The 16,126-nt window shown below is 37.3% G+C and overlaps 1 protein-coding gene across 2 annotated transcripts in view; it reads right to left on the minus strand.

Annotated features, from left to right (window-relative positions):
• The window catches only part of LOC132911266 (LIM/homeobox protein Lhx3), a 78,630-nt gene that overhangs the window by 56,817 nt on the left and 5,687 nt on the right, over positions 1-16,126 (minus strand). For both annotated transcript variants that reach the window (XM_060967802.1, XM_060967812.1), the window contains exon 2: positions 6,118-6,162. In XM_060967802.1, the coding sequence (XP_060823785.1) occupies positions 6,118-6,162 (45 nt within the window). The remainder of the gene's footprint in view (positions 1-6,117; positions 6,163-16,126) is intronic.

Raw genomic sequence — 16,126 nt, forward strand, 5'->3', positions numbered from 1 at the left:
TTACATCGATCGAATTTTTATTTCCTCGGTTCCTTTGTTAAAACCTCAAACTTTTACGATAGCTTTTTAAATCGTCGTTCTCCTACAACTAAATTTTTAAGGCAAAGATTTTAATTTTGACGTACGGTAGCTACATAAATACCTATGTAGTCAGAAATCTCGAACATTTCATCGATCAAAAGAAGAGGAGGAAGAAAGGAAAGGCAGCGAGGAGATTGAAAGATAGAGAAACAGAGAAAGGACGAAATAGGAGAACTTTCTTCCTGAAAAATACCGCTATTTTGCAAGAAGAGAACGGGACACGAGTTAGGACATTGCAAAAACTTTTAACAATCGATAAATTAGACCGTGGACTAAGGATAGGAATAATTCATGAAAATAAACAGCGGTAACTTGGGCGGCTTTATCCAGTCGCAGAACGCGCTATTGCGAACATATAATAGAAGAGCGGCGATTCATCACGGTCACCGATTCGCGGTTTTGTCATTGACTATTGTGGACAGAAACAGTTTTGCGCGACAATACTCGCCCTGCCACACCTACGTACACGACGAATACGAGCGACAACGAATGCCGGCGCGGCGTTTCCAGAGGAATGCCTCACGGGTGTCCATGGCATGCATTGCAAATTGCAGGTAGATTTATGGGCGAATCGGGACGTCCCGTAGCCCAGTTCCCATGCTTCCACCGCGTAATCGTCCGTGAAGATCTGTTTTTCCGTAAATAGTCCCTCTAGTAACGTCATTCCTTTTTTTTTTTTTAATTTCTTTTTAACATTCTTACCGCCTTTACATACGTTTAAAATTTCATTTTCTTTTGAAATTCAGGAAAAAGTGACGATAAATCTTATTCGATAATGCGTCGTTTTATTGATATCTATATTGGAAATATCGAAGACACTTGAAATAATTCACGCAGGTACGGTCTATTTTTGTATGGATAATATCGCGTGCTAATATTTGTGAAATTTGCTTAATATATTTATGAATGACGTGAAAGTGTTCGTCAAAGATTATTTATCCTCTGTCTTGAAATACATATATCGATTTGTTATTTCTCTTTGATCAAATTTTCCAAAGATATAAAGACGTGCATTTAAATTCATTGGATTATATGATAGAGATATAGATTCGATAATCGGATTGAAACCGATACTGGCCGCATGCTTTTATAATACGCTTTCGCTTTATGGATTTTGCTTTATGGTTTTTGATATTTTGCGAATGTAAACGATTCAACATTGTAGAGAACAACGTGCGACAAGATGTAGATCGCTAAATAGATTTCGATTTCTCTTTTATAACTTTAAGATTTCACATCGAATAGAATAATCCGGAGATTTTTATCTTGTACAATTTTATTTATTTTATTATCAAACTTATTCCAATCTTATAAAAGTACCACCAATCGCTACTAGTAATTTATGACTCGTTAGTCGTAACATTTCATTAACAATATCCTTGTCCAAGTCGATCTTTGCCTGATTACTATCGATTTCTTCAAAGCAAAATTCCCTTTTAATATTTCCATTTTCTGATTTCATCGCGATCGTCCTACATCTTTGGCAAAAAGTTGTTTCGTTCGATTACTTTCGAAATCCTAATTCGTGTGAGAATTCAGTTGTCGTCTTAGCCGAGACAAGCACGTTCGTTTCATTTGAACCAGTCGGTCGATCATTTGGGCGGAAAAAGGAAACGCCCATGGCTTTACCACGGAGTGAATGGTCCGCAGAAGAGGCGTTAAATGCAACAAAACCATGACATCCGGTGGACACGGGTCGACACGTGACCCGTTCAATGCTCTTAAGCCGACCACTCCATGAAGACAGCCAGGACGTTTGTTCGAAACGTTGTTTAGCAGCTAAGGCGCTTTGTGCGCAAGTTTTTACATTGCTTCTGCTACAATGCTCTTTAATTTCTATGTTTGACAACTGCAATTGTTAACCATCCATTGCGAGCCATTTCCACTGTGTTTTCAAACTGACTTTTTGATGGAATCGAAAAGGCTCTTTGTTCGCGGTGTAATCGTTCGCCACGATGCGATTCTCTTCCTCTTACCTTTTATGAGAAACAGTTATTTCAATCCTGTGTAAAATACAAGACATTCGATGGTTCCTTTAAAAGCTTTCTCACGAGATTATGTCGTAACAAAAACACCCAACCATTCTATTCTTTCTGTCGCGTTCTGTTTTCCTTTTATCAGGAACCTTTTTAGCATTCGAAGAAATATTATTTATCGTAATAACTTTTTTAATTACTCAATCTAATACAGAGTTACGTATTCTTCGTAACGAATTCTTATTACAAACAGATAGATATTAAAGTTAGCGTTGCACCGTTTATTTGTAATCTTTTCGTAGTAAAATAATAATTTCAATTTGATTAGATTTTCTCGTTATCTCGGTAAAGAAGTATCGGGATATTTATTAATTGAAGAATGTTTGATGGTTGAAAACTTATAAAAGCGTTTCACCTGCGTATTTCTTTGAGATTCCACGATTGCGAAAAGCAAGCAAGAACTAAATTAAACAGCCATTCCTTCGTCAAACTTGAAACGAGCTATGAATTACGAAACCGTATAAAAAACTCTGCTTTCAAATTATTTCTAGACGATACTCAAACATCAAGGGGACGTCTGAGAAAACAGAAAGCAAGCTCAGGTTGTAGATTCTCGTATTGTCGGGACGGTATAATGAAAGCATTCTGGTCAGACGGTAGCGTAATACAAACTAGCCTTCCGGTTCTCCAAGTTTCGAGTCCGCGAACTCGCTCTTGTAAGACTGGCTTGTTGGTTCGCCTTCTTTCTATTTCGTCGTTCTCGTCTCTCTTCGTGCACACGGGACAGATAGTCAGACGGATAGATGAACAAATGCAAGGAGAAATAAAGCGGCGGCACAATTATCTTAATGGAGTTGTGGACACTGGTGAGCATTATCGATTCAATGCGTAAACGTCGCCACGCCACATTGCCTGTCCCATAATCCTTGCACAACGAAGAAGCGAAAAAAATGTTGTATTAAAAACTTTGTTCACCCAGCAATTATCGATGCCAGTCGAGAGTCAATCGCTCTATATCTCGTACGGATGGCGGTAAAATACGAGCTACCCATCTAATTCGTAGATCGTAAATTTTGTAGATCGTCGTTCATCGAAGTTTCGTTGCACGTGAAGTTTCTGTCTCGTAGTTTCTTCTTTCCAGGAGTTGGACGATAAATAATCAGATATATAGCGATAAATTAGATTCAAAGATTCTATCATACCCCAAGCCGGTGTCCTCGGACCTCTGCTGTTCACCATCTACAGTGCCGACTTACCAACTTTAACAGAGATAACCACAGCGACATTTGCCGATGACACAGCTTTGTTAGCATCCCACTCAGACCCGATAATTGCCTCCTCGACTCTCCAGCGAAATCTCGACTCTATGGAAGAATGGTTCCACAAATGGAACTTCGAAATAAATGAAAATAAATCCAATGATATAACTTTCACACTGCGAAAACAATCCTGCCCACGGGTGACCATAAATAATATGCCAATTCCAAAGAAAGATTCAGTCAGATATCTGGGCGTGATTCTAGACAGAAGAACGACATGGACAGGGCACATCGTAGACAAATCCAAATAATTGAAAACAAAACTAAAAGTATTCTACTGGCTCATTGGCAGACGCTGCAACTTAAACATGCAGAGTAAAATAGTGCTATATAAAGCCGTATTAAAACCTGTTTGGACCTATGGGATCCAACTATGGGGAACAGCGAGCAACTCCGACATAGAAATTCTCCAACGATTCCAACAAAAACTCTAAGATCCTTGATAGATTGGTATGTTACCAATGAAACGATAATCGCGACCTTAAGATACCCACGGTCGAAGAAGAAATATCCAAGTTCAGAAACAGATATAATATAAGAGTTAACAAGCACCAAAACCCATTAGTCACCCAATTACTCGACACGACGGATCAGATGCGCAGACTAAAATGGCAATACCCTTTAGATCGAAGCGTTAGGTTCAACTAGAATCGTAAACTTTTATAATCCAAGTTACAGTACCATTCCAAAATAATTTACTTAAAATTCTGTATGAGAATTGATGGTAAATAATCTACTAAATAAAAGAAAAAAAAGAAAAAGAAAAAGATTCTATTCACCAAATTCGTAGCAATGTGAAACGCGTAGACGCAAATATATAACGCAAGTATAATTCCCGATGAATCACTAAATTCCATATCTGCAGGTGAGCGCAGTGCGTTACTGGTTTTATCAATTATTTTCTATTATCGTGTTGGTAAGCGTATTGGCAACGAGACCGATGTTCTTTCGGGTTGGTACAAAAGTGGCTTACAAAACGTTGGAATGAACAATCCACTCGTCCGAACCGCCACGTGAGCTGCACGTGCCAGGAGCGTGCCGGAACAACTGGTGCCCTGTCGTTTCTGCCACCATGTGCGTCAATGAACGTGCACTGTGCACGCGTGTGTAACACGCGTCTTCTTTTCGCGACGTAAGATCGCGTCCTCCCTCGTACGTGTTACCCTTTTCCTTCTTGTTGCGACTTACGCGTTTTTATTCCTCGACTTTGTTGTCCTATTCTATACACATAAAAATGACGTTCGTTCGACTTAACGTTCGAGTAATGGAACGCGAGTAAACGCGCGTGGAAAAGTAAATTTCAATTGCAAGCGATGCACATTGGCAAACTCAACTGAATAGAAAACACGTGCGAATGGAACACGTATTTATTTCCTGCATCGGTCAAGCTCGCAGATAAAAATCTTACTTTGAAAAATTCAGCGTCATAATGCTCGAAAGCGTCGAATAAATCGTCATTGATGATCCTGAAGATATACGAAGGGTCGTAAGTAGACGTTGTACTAGAAGCACCCGCATTTTTCACGAGAACTATGTCACTCGACTTTGAAACTTGGCACGATGGCCCCGGTTCGATGATAAACAACTCGAAATGTAGCTCCTAATCGCACGTAACAATTCCATTGTACCGACGAGTGCGACCAACTGCCGTGCTTAACGCTATATCTTTGACGACATATGGGACAGAGTCGATGGCCTTCTAGTACTTAATGTTTCGTGCTTGTACGTTGTACCCCTCTGTACGAACGAACTTTGATAGCCACTTGAAAAAGGTAAGGGTCGAGGCTTGAGAGGGATCTTCTTCCGCTTTCGATGTCGATAGATTTTGTCAAAATTTAGTCGAAATTGTTCGTAGGTGACGTGGAAGTTGGAATTTAGTACGATTATTATTTACGGCGAGTGGCGGACTTCCAAGTGTCGGAGATACGTAAAATCGAATCATCATCGAGCGTTTGAAATTAGGTTGTGACGAAGTGGATAGTCGTGATAGAACGTGAAAATGTTCGTGTAATTTAAAACGGAGAACAAGAGAACGCGCGAATGTTATTCGTATGAAAAATTCGGATTTCTGCGAATCGTCGAACGGTATGTTTTAGTTACGTTTGACTTGTCTCGAGTTGCGTCGTATCTGTACATTTTAGAATTATTTTGAATATTAAGTACTTTAGTACTCCTATCTCTCGTCATATATTGCGATAGCAAGAAATATATCAAAATGGATTAGTTTCAAAGATAAAATTATTATAACGTTTTACTGCCCCTAGAATATTTGAAATTAATATCAGATTTATGCACGCGGGTAAAAAGAATTTCTTTTCCTATCTAACATAAACCTATTTTCCTTCGTTCCTGATTGAAACTCGTTAGAAAATGAAGAATTTGTATGCGAATATCTAGGTACATAGTGCGAATGTTTCTTGAAAAATAAGTGTGTAGACTGTAAGATGTATGTTATATTTTGTCTCTTTCTTATATTTTAATTTATGATATATATATATTTTATTTTATTATTTTATATATATATATAAAAGATAACCTGTATAGCTTGGAATACAAATTGCTGATTGTTAAATCGTTTTTGTAAACTACATTACCTATATAACGCGTAATAACGCACAAAATTATATATAAACGAAGAAGAAAAACAATACGTAATAAAAAACTAAAGAAACGTAAAAGAGGGGGGAGGGGGGCAGAAATGAACAAAAGTCAAAAGAAATATCAAATTAAAAAAGACTCACGTTCTTCCTTGATCGGAAAACAGCTTGGTGTTTTGATCTTCCGTTCTAAAACAAAAGGAGAAAAATAAACTAATTAAGTTTATTAAAGAAAATCATAGACCAAACTTAGAAATAACGTACTCTTTATAAAATAAAAAATGTAGAAAGGAATAAAATAATAAGAAAGAAAAGATTTATTCGATGTTGAAGAAAATCATATAAGTTGGAAAACGAATAAAAAGGTCTGTTAAAGTATTTCTTCCAGATTGTTTACAGTTGACGATCTGACGAACACATTTTCTTTATAGTCTGGTTCGTGGTTTTATTGTAAAATTTCGTAAAAACGTTGAGATAATGCTCGCCTGGCAAGCACCGTAACGTTTTTATGGGACATTGTGTCAGGCGTGTTTCAACTCGACAACATTTTTCTCGCGGTACGATCATAAATAATTTACCTGCAAACAAGTACTACGTTCGTTCGGCTCGGACTTACCTGTACAATATTCTGATTTGTCATCCACCTTTCGTTCGATCGTTTGTGGATTTACAGTAAAATTATTTATAAGCGACGCTGCTATGTGATTTTCCTGTACGTTTGACATAAATAAACAAAAAAACGATCGATGTTTGACTTTTTTTATTCTCGTTTACTCACGTATATACGTAGACACACGAGATACAAAGCTTAATCCGTGTCTTTTTCCTTTTACTCGCAATCCGTTGACTTCGCCGCGTATCGCAAATTATAATCGTCATAGAATTTAGAAACCAAGTATGCAAAATTCTTGTTTCGTACGCAAACACAACGATCGCCTACCCTGTAATACGTATACGTAACTTTCGTTAAAAAAAGAAAAAGAAGGAAATTCGAAAGTCGAAACCTACAAAATTAAGATAACGATTACAGATTGTACCTGGTATTTGTTAAAATGTTGGAGCAGTAAATACAATGTAAATACAACGTCTAAGAATATTCATCGTGGTTTATCTTTCAAGATATAAATAATTGAATTTTACGCTCGAAATGTTTGTAGATTTTAATAGTTAGCTATAGTTACACTACATTAAATTAGAAAATCTAATCGTCAAACTCAGGGACGAAGTATCTTTGTTACGCAGCTATTGTTTATACAAGATGGTATGAAATTTGGAAATTTCCAATCTTCTTCTCGCGTATCAAACGATTGACTAAAATCTTGATGAAATTTCTAATCTCGAAGCACCGCCAGCATTCCATGCTCTTACACCGTATCCCTGTGTGTTCAACTATTCTTTAACCCACATTTTTTAATCGCTACGCTATTAACAAATTTACGCAGCCTAAAGTAGACGTAAGTATCGGAGGCGCGCGGTTTAAACGGTGTTTAGTTCCCATCAAGAGCTACTTAATCTGCGATCGCGTAAACTCGCGTAACAATGGGGGAACGCGTGGCAGGGAAGGGGCGCACGTGATTACGCTGGCCGAAACTTCATCGTGGAGTCACGTGGCGCCGGAAAAACGGGCTCGGCGTTCGCCGTCGAAAAACCGAACCGCAAAGCCCGAAAGGAGCCACGAGCACTGCCTACGAGAAAAATAACCCCGAGTCACGCGTTCCCACGTATAACGAAACGCGAACCACACGAAACACCAACCCCCTCGAGCCCTCGAGTTTTCGGCGTAACGTTTCGGATTACACGGTATTTTGCCGTTGCCTATTGCTCTTGCGGCTTGATGTTTGCTTAGACTCGTGATCGAATCCCTTCGAAAGCTTTGTTCGCCATTCTGATGCTCTTCTGAGTGAAAATTTCCGGAGTTTGCTCAACTGGTTAGTTGCTGGTTCGATGAGAAGGTGTTTCTCCTTGTGTATACCGTATACCGTGGTATCATTTGACTTTGCGGATGATAGAAAGCGAATATTCTGCTCCGATTATTTATAAACGAGTCAAGGTGCTTCAGGTAGATGAAAATTGCACCGATTTCTATAAATTGACGTAGGAGTTTGGTACGCGAAATAAACGTTCATACTATTGACGTATTTAAATACTCTTATCATAGGATACTTTTATAAATACAAAAGCAGGAGTGTGTACTGAAATTCTGAAATTCTGAAATTTCATTAACGGTGTAGCGAGATGCTAATATCTATATTAGCTAAAGAAACTGATAGAAAAGCGCACGTGGAAGTTACAAGATATTTACTGCAAATAGACATTGATAAAAGGTTAATATGCAGCCTGAATGGTCGTGTTAGACAACGATAAACGTGAAAGACAGTTCCACTGAATGTTAAAGGCCATTAAAATACAGCAACAACAACAACAACAACAACAATAATAATAAATATGTATTTGTATATTTAATAGCCTAAGAGTATTTTCTATGTATGCTTGCACAATTAATAACGTTTTATTTTCTATTTGTAAATGAAATAGCTAGAAAATCAATGCCGAGATATATTATTATATAATTGCAAAAATGTTATCGACTTAATGCTAATTTTAATCCATTTAGATTGTTTTAAATCTATCCTCCTTATCTACATCTTAATTTTATCTAAATGTATAATGGCTCGTATCACCACGATAAACAAAATCCTGATGTTAACGATTCACGGATTCGTATTTCTTTGTACACGCCCGTTTTATCGAATAATTTTATAACGGAAGATCGGTTAATTCGACAACGCCTTTATTATATAACGAAATACCTATGTATGTAGGAGCATTCGGTATAGTTAGTTGGTAGCTGGAAAACGTACAGCGAAGCGTGCAAACATCTCTATCGATTTAATTCCATACGATAGCAAATTCCTGTCAACGTTCGCTTGTATCGGCGTATAGTTAATAGTAACGTAACAACAATTTTCATCAACATAAATTCGCCAAAGTTGGCCATTTATAGCAAACGACGAAGACGTTTCTTAATCTTATCGCACAGGAGTACCTACTCTTCAGTCAGTCGGCCGAATCAATGACATGTGTATACTTACTATAGACTATAGTATAACAGCGTTATCTCGATGTTAGTAAATGTGCCAACTCGCGTGGATGTCTGCCTCTGAAAAGGAGGTCGGCTCTCGTCGCGGAGCGTTATCAGTTAAACAAGTTTTATAAGTTAGAACATGCATGTCTCTACTATGATTTTTGCGTACCTAGGTCGAGTAAACTTGTTTACACAAATAATCAAAGATCGAGCTGGTGTTTTCAAGTCTATCATAATAACAACAGTCTTGACATTTAACATTCGTTCGCGTACTGCTAAATAGCATCATCTGGTCGAACAAATTTTCAGTCGCGATCCCACGAGTATCTCCAAGAACGAAAAAAAAAAGAAAAAAGAACGGAAAACGAAAACTGAAACAAGAAGAAGGGAAAAAAGCGATTCGAGAGAAGAAAAAAAAGAACTATCGATCAAACCTTGAATTTGAAACGTCAAACTGGAAATGGGTGGACTTCGATCGGTCACAAAAGGAAAAAAGTCACCAGCGACGTAATAGCTACAGGGTGAGACGCGGTAACTCGATGCCTGGCTGTTTGACGCGTGCCTGAAGGACACAGGAGCGGATCCTTTCCCAGACGCTACTTTACACGCCATTTGCCTTTCTCCGTGTCCTCGCGGTGTTTTATCGTCGCATTAATTTTCGCGACAGGATCGCTAGCGGTGGAAAGCCAGCCGCCTCTCGACTTTACCAACTTTTTACGTTGCCCTCCTATTCGCCAGCGAGTTACGAGGCCGTAACACCGGCATCCAGTTTTATTCGCGAACCTTTGCAATTTATACGCTGAATTGACAATTACATCCAGAGAAACAGATCTAGACTTTGCGCATCTACGAATTTGCGTATATTTTCTAAGTTGTATCTACGAGTCGCGTGTCTTATTATTACAGATCTAGAAATCTTGATCTCTAACCCGTTAAGGACCAACATCGCGTTAACTTTTCTATCGTGTTATTTTTACTTTCGATCGCGTTAAGATCTGCAGAATTTATTTCGATTTGTAAATTAAATTCTAAAATTTATTATTCGTACACTACTTATCACGATCTTACGGATCCACAGATTCCATGCTCGCTTGTATCTTATAAACTCTATAAGATATAAGATACATGTGATTTCGTTACAGTTATAGATTACTTAGGTATTTTGAAATACAGTAGAAAAGTAGGATAATACGCCATGCTTATTGCCAAGCATTCCTACGTCTGAATAATAGTGAATTTCGCGATATAAGAATTCTAAAATAGATAATCTATTACATTTTTGCTTTTAGGCTTATCTTAAATCTGCTGACGATATGTAAGACCTTTATCAAATCGATTGAACAAATATTTAACGAATTTATGTAATATTTGGAACGATGGAAGTTCTTTAAACGATGAATAGAAACTTAGAGATATAAAAATGAGGAAAATATTTCCTTCGATTTTAAAGTTCAATTAATAACAATACCAGAAAATAATTTTTTAATACATACCTAATACGTATTGAGGTTTCTATATGAATCAACTGATTCATTGTTCATTGGATATGTAACTGGATATATATTAACAAAGATACGTATAGTTGAAAATTAGTACCTACCTTTATAATGTTCATTTATGGAATTCATTACAAGCGAAAGTTAATAATAAAATTAGCAACGAAATAAATTAATAATTAAACATATAACTCTCCAGTAGAGATAGAAATTTTCTTAAATCGCAACCTGTTGAGGATCGGCGCGATTCATTCGCGATATTTTTTCCATCGATACGATATTATCAAATTTCGTTTTTTGATGAAATTAAAAGAACATTTGAAACAAATATTTGTAATATTAAAGGAGATTGTCGCTTGGCCCTTGGTAGGTTAACGTCGCCAAAAGAATAGCGGGCATCAAATTTACCTGAAAACAACATTTTCCAAACGGAGTTTAAAAGAGTTTTTCGACTCGCATCAAATACGACGTGACAAACAAACGTTGTATCAGATTGTTTAATTCCATATACGTTAGTTGTTTTATCTAATCGTTATTTGCAAAACGTGGAAAATCGTAATTCTCGTAACGTAATGCTAAAACGATGAAACGAGGCTCGTAAGAATGACACATTGGATCAGCCATCGATAAGCGGGTGTGCAGTAGCCAATAATTTTTCTTCATAAAGACAGAAACTAGCTATAGCGAGTCGATAACCGCTGTTTTAACGACGTTACCACGTCGATGTATCACATGGAGTGGTCACTCGGGGGGCGAAGTCGTGGTGAGAAAACGAATAGAACGAAGGAAACGCCGTGCCGGAGCAGCCGTCGCCGGAGGTTCGTTTTCCAGGGGCTTCTGGCCGTGGCTGGGTAGAGGAGATGCGGCGATACCATAAAAAAATAGGAAAAACCACCGCCACCGCAGAAAACTTTCGACTTGGAAAGCAATTCCCTTCTCGCCGGCCCGCGAGCATTTCGTTGCCAGAGAAATGTAGGTGGGAAAACGCTCCTCTTCCTTTTATACGAAAAGAAAAAGGATCGACCAACTTTTTATTACGTCAGAAAATTTACTGTTTGCCTTGTCGCTCCTAATCGATGCGTACTGAAACTACCATGAACGTTTCTTCCCCGTAGTACGGTCATCGCGTGTCGATTCTTTGCTCTTAAGCAAAATTTCTTCGTGTTTTCGTGATTGTGTTGCTTTTATCGTTAGGAAGATTTATAATTTTTTTACTCCATGTTGCGTATGTATTTCCAGGAATTTGCAATTTTTATTACGTCCTGTTTCAATGTCGTACATGGATGGACGTTTGAAGTTTCGATTAACTTGAACTCGAAGGGAATTGCGCCAAGTACAACGGTATTGGGTTTTCACGTTGGATCGCTGCTTCGTAGCATTTCAACGTAAAGTACAAGTTTTGTAAGTGTCGTAGGATTGAGATCCTGTATTGATTTTCGCCTGATAAAAATTTGCTATATTTGTTTCCTTTTAATTCCCTGCGCGTCTTATCGCCAACTGTATCACGGACTTTGCGTAGAACTTTAGTTCCAAACTTCGCGAAACGGAGAAGTGGATTCTTTAACAAAATGCGAATAAGAGAACCGATGTGTAATTCGTACACTTTGTCCAACGAAACCGCGAACGTTAATTCGTGCACGACTACTCTCATCGCGATGGGCAAACGAAAAATGAAAAGATCCGAAGGAAACGATCAACGAAGAAAAAAAAAAAGGAGACCAAGCAAAAGGAAAACCTCTACGAATCCCATAAAACGGCGCGCGGATTCAGCAGCCCTTTAGCGGGAAAGCTTCCTCTATAGCCGTAATACGATCGAGTCTTCCAATCATCGGCTTTGGCCAGCTCTAAACGAAAAAGACGTCTGAAGGCGAGCACACGCGCGTCAGCTCGACAGGAATCTTAAGGTACGGGCTCTCTTTGAACGCGGCAAAGCCGCCGATACATCGTCCTTCGGCAACAAAGATACGAACCTTCGTCCTCATTTTCCTGCCGACTCTTCCACCCCTGCACGTGAATACTACGCGCCCTCTAACCAGCCGCCATTTTCTTTCCACCCTCGTCTCCATCCGACTGCTATTCGCCATGAGCCACCGTTTCCTATGGTTACCAGTTACCCGAGGGATGCTTGACAACCTCATTGGAGCTTTCTACTCCTTGTCAAAGCGCTACTCTCTCCTGTCCTCGTCTTCTTAGTCAAAATTTTGTTTGACTCCGTTTCGCCTCTTTTCTCCCACGTGTTTCCCTCTGCGTGTTTTATTATCAAGATGTTTGCTTGTTTCCAGTGTTAAAGCGAAGATTACCGATTTCCCCAACTTTCTCAAGATATTTCTAGGTATTGTAATTTCGTCACAAGAATGAAGAAATTTTGTTCCTCTGATAAACGTGTTAAATGACAACCGTGGTAATGTTATGTGCTAAATATTAGATTATTCGAGTCTGCGAACGATTGGTTCTAAAGATATTTTTATTTCCACTGTGATCCTCCAATTTTTATATTACCTCTCGTGTTAGTTAGAAAAAGGAAAGGAGGTTTGATGTTTAAAAAATTCTATTCGTAAGCTGGAAAGGATTTTTTCTTAGTTCGTTCAATGGAAAAATAGTAAAATAGGAAAATAATAAAATACTATCGGAAATATTGGATACTAATGGAAAGTACGCAACAGTTTCCATTTTCTTGTACGTATAAATAATCTAATCGACGCGTGTAATTAGAAATTCTTGACGGTACAGGAATTATTCGCGGTGTTACGCTCGTCGATGTCGTAAGATTGGTATAACGGGTGGAAAAGAATATAGCAACGAACGGTTAACTAGGTGGAAAGGTTTAATCGATGGCTATAACGTGGAGAAGAATAACCGACGTGTAGTTTAGGTCCTGTTGTTTGGGCCTCAGTTTAGATTTAGGTTTAGATTTAAGCACATTCGCTATCGTGCTGAAGCAATACCGTATTGATTGTGGGGTGGCCGAGCCTCCGAACACATTACATGATTAAACCGCCCCAATGGCATAGCAACCGGCCTTGCAGCACTTACCTTATTAAAATATCCACCACCCTCACCGCGCTCTTTTAACAAAACCTTTACGCGGACCTGCCAACTATTCCAACACCTACCTTTTGTTATCAAGAAGCATTTGAACGAGTCGACCGTTTCAAAATTCTGTTTGGCCAATGTCTGCCGAAAAATGATAATTTACTTATTTTTTCGTTAGATTTGTACGCGTTTTATATTTCTTGCTTGATGTTCAACGTTCGAATTCGAAGTGGTAAATTTTATTTTATGGAGTGTCGGAAAATTTGCAAAAGGAGAAAATCGATATATCCGACTAACGTTACGTTCGAAGGAATTTCGCAACTTCTAATATTACTACAAGTTACGTATATTTTAATTTGGTTTACCACTACCAATATTAAGTCTAATCCGTTTAATCTTACTAATAGAAGATAAATTCCGATTTAAATTTACTTCCTACGAAGAATTTAGAATTACAGATCTCAACTAGTAACCAGTTGGCGAGATACTTCTCTATGAATACCTTGATTGTATCAAATATAACCACCGTGTTAAATTCTAAACTCTACGTGCGTATAAAAGTAAAATAAGCGACTAATTAAATGTCATCTAAGGATGTTAGATGAGTCATCGAGTATGATCCAGAAATAACCACGTCGATTCTATCGAAGCGTCAAAATTATTATTTCCGAGAAATTTGCAAAAGCTGTTGCGTTAAAAATATTTTATTGTTAAATCTAACGAGTCTGCCTCCTATAGGCAAATTAAAGGAACGAACGAAGACTAATTACGCGAAGATAGCCGAAAATGCATTTTTACACAGCTTAATACGTCGAGGTACGTAAGTTACAAATTGAGCATGATTAAGAATAGAAAATTGTTATTCATAAACGTGGCGATTAAACGAAGGAATCTTCGAACAGGTGCATTCATAATTCAAGAATCTTCGACCTTTTCGGCCTGTTTCACTCACCGAAATCGACTGCATAAATAATACACACGATGCCTTGCTTTGCGGAACAAGCGTAAAAGATGCGCGAAAGGAAGTGTAAAAAAATAACTACGAGCCTAAAGAACAGTTTTTTTTGCCCTAACTAAAAACTTATTTGATACGTGCAAATTAACATAAAAGATATAACTTAGAAAACACGAAGCTGGCACCCCGCTGGGGGTAGCCACCCACATGCTATATTTATTTTTATTTTATTTTTTTATTACCAATTAGATATAACACTTTACCAAATGTCCTTCAGGACAAATTGTAAAAACCAAAATAAACTATATAAAAAAAAAGAGAGAAAAAAGTACGTGCAAATCAAAAAGTGTATCGTACGACACTCGTTACGAAAATTCATTAAAATCACCAAGTTGCTTAAGAGGATCAAATGACTCTGATTCCTCTAGGGAGAAAAATATGATATCGTATTAGTAACGATTTCATATTTTGCGTTTCCTAGTTTTCTAACGAAATATGAAAAAAGCAAAAGAGTATGGCAAAGTACGTGAATCCTTTGCGCAAAGTAATTTGTTAAACGCGAAAGGCTACCGCCATTTCGATACATTAATGCAGAGGATCGTTTATCTTGCCTGAAGACAGGCATGAAAAAACAAATGAGACATAAAACATTAATGTCTCTGCTCGTCTTTACAATTTTAAGACACATAGATAAATCTACTTGTCAGAAATTACTGTCAGACTTTAAAAAGAAAGTATTTTTCATCTTTTTCATACACCTATCTTATTTTAATTTAGTTAAAATTTACAAAGTTATTGGAAATTATACCGATTTATATAACTATTTTTATATTACTTTCATACATACGTTTTATTTCATTTTACATTTCGATAATTAAAATTGGTCGACAAATTTTCTTCGCTTTCCATTAAAATATAGAAACTTACAAGTAAATAAGTTTTAGTATTTGAACTAAAATTTTAAATTAAATTTCTACGTATAACCGAAAGCTTTAGAATATGTTTCTCAAGGTATGTAGCAAACTGTACAATAAACTGTAAACCTTGCCCTGCCTAGATGTCCAAATTTTAGAGATTACACGTAGAACATACCGATAACATGACGGAAAATATTCCATCGTGAATTAGCAATATTCCGCAAAATCACATGTTCCAACAGACGGATCACGTTACTTTCTGAAAATAAATTTTTGTTGAATAGAAAGAAAAAAAATATATATGTATTTTAATCGCGCTTTTCGTAATTTTTCTTACAATATAATTAATTTCTTTCGTGTATCTATATAGCAATAATGTAAAGTTTTTGAGAATTATGGGGTAGCAAGTACAAAATATGTCGTGTACAGAAAAAGTACGTCGATAATAAATCGCACCATTGATCGCAGATTTTGAGTTTAAATTTAATCTTCATTTACGGACATTTCTATTGGAATATCTCGTAAACTCTTTGTATTAAACTAATAATATCGATAAAAATAAATTAACGCGAACTCAAATAAAAAGAATTATAAAAAACAATATATACAAATCGTCAGTTTTTCTCGTTAACTTTTATCTAACACCTACGTCGATAAATAATACTTT

Source organism: Bombus pascuorum, chromosome 1 (assembly GCF_905332965.1).
Source record: "Bombus pascuorum chromosome 1, iyBomPasc1.1, whole genome shotgun sequence".
NCBI classification, from domain to species: domain Eukaryota; kingdom Metazoa; phylum Arthropoda; class Insecta; order Hymenoptera; family Apidae; genus Bombus; species Bombus pascuorum.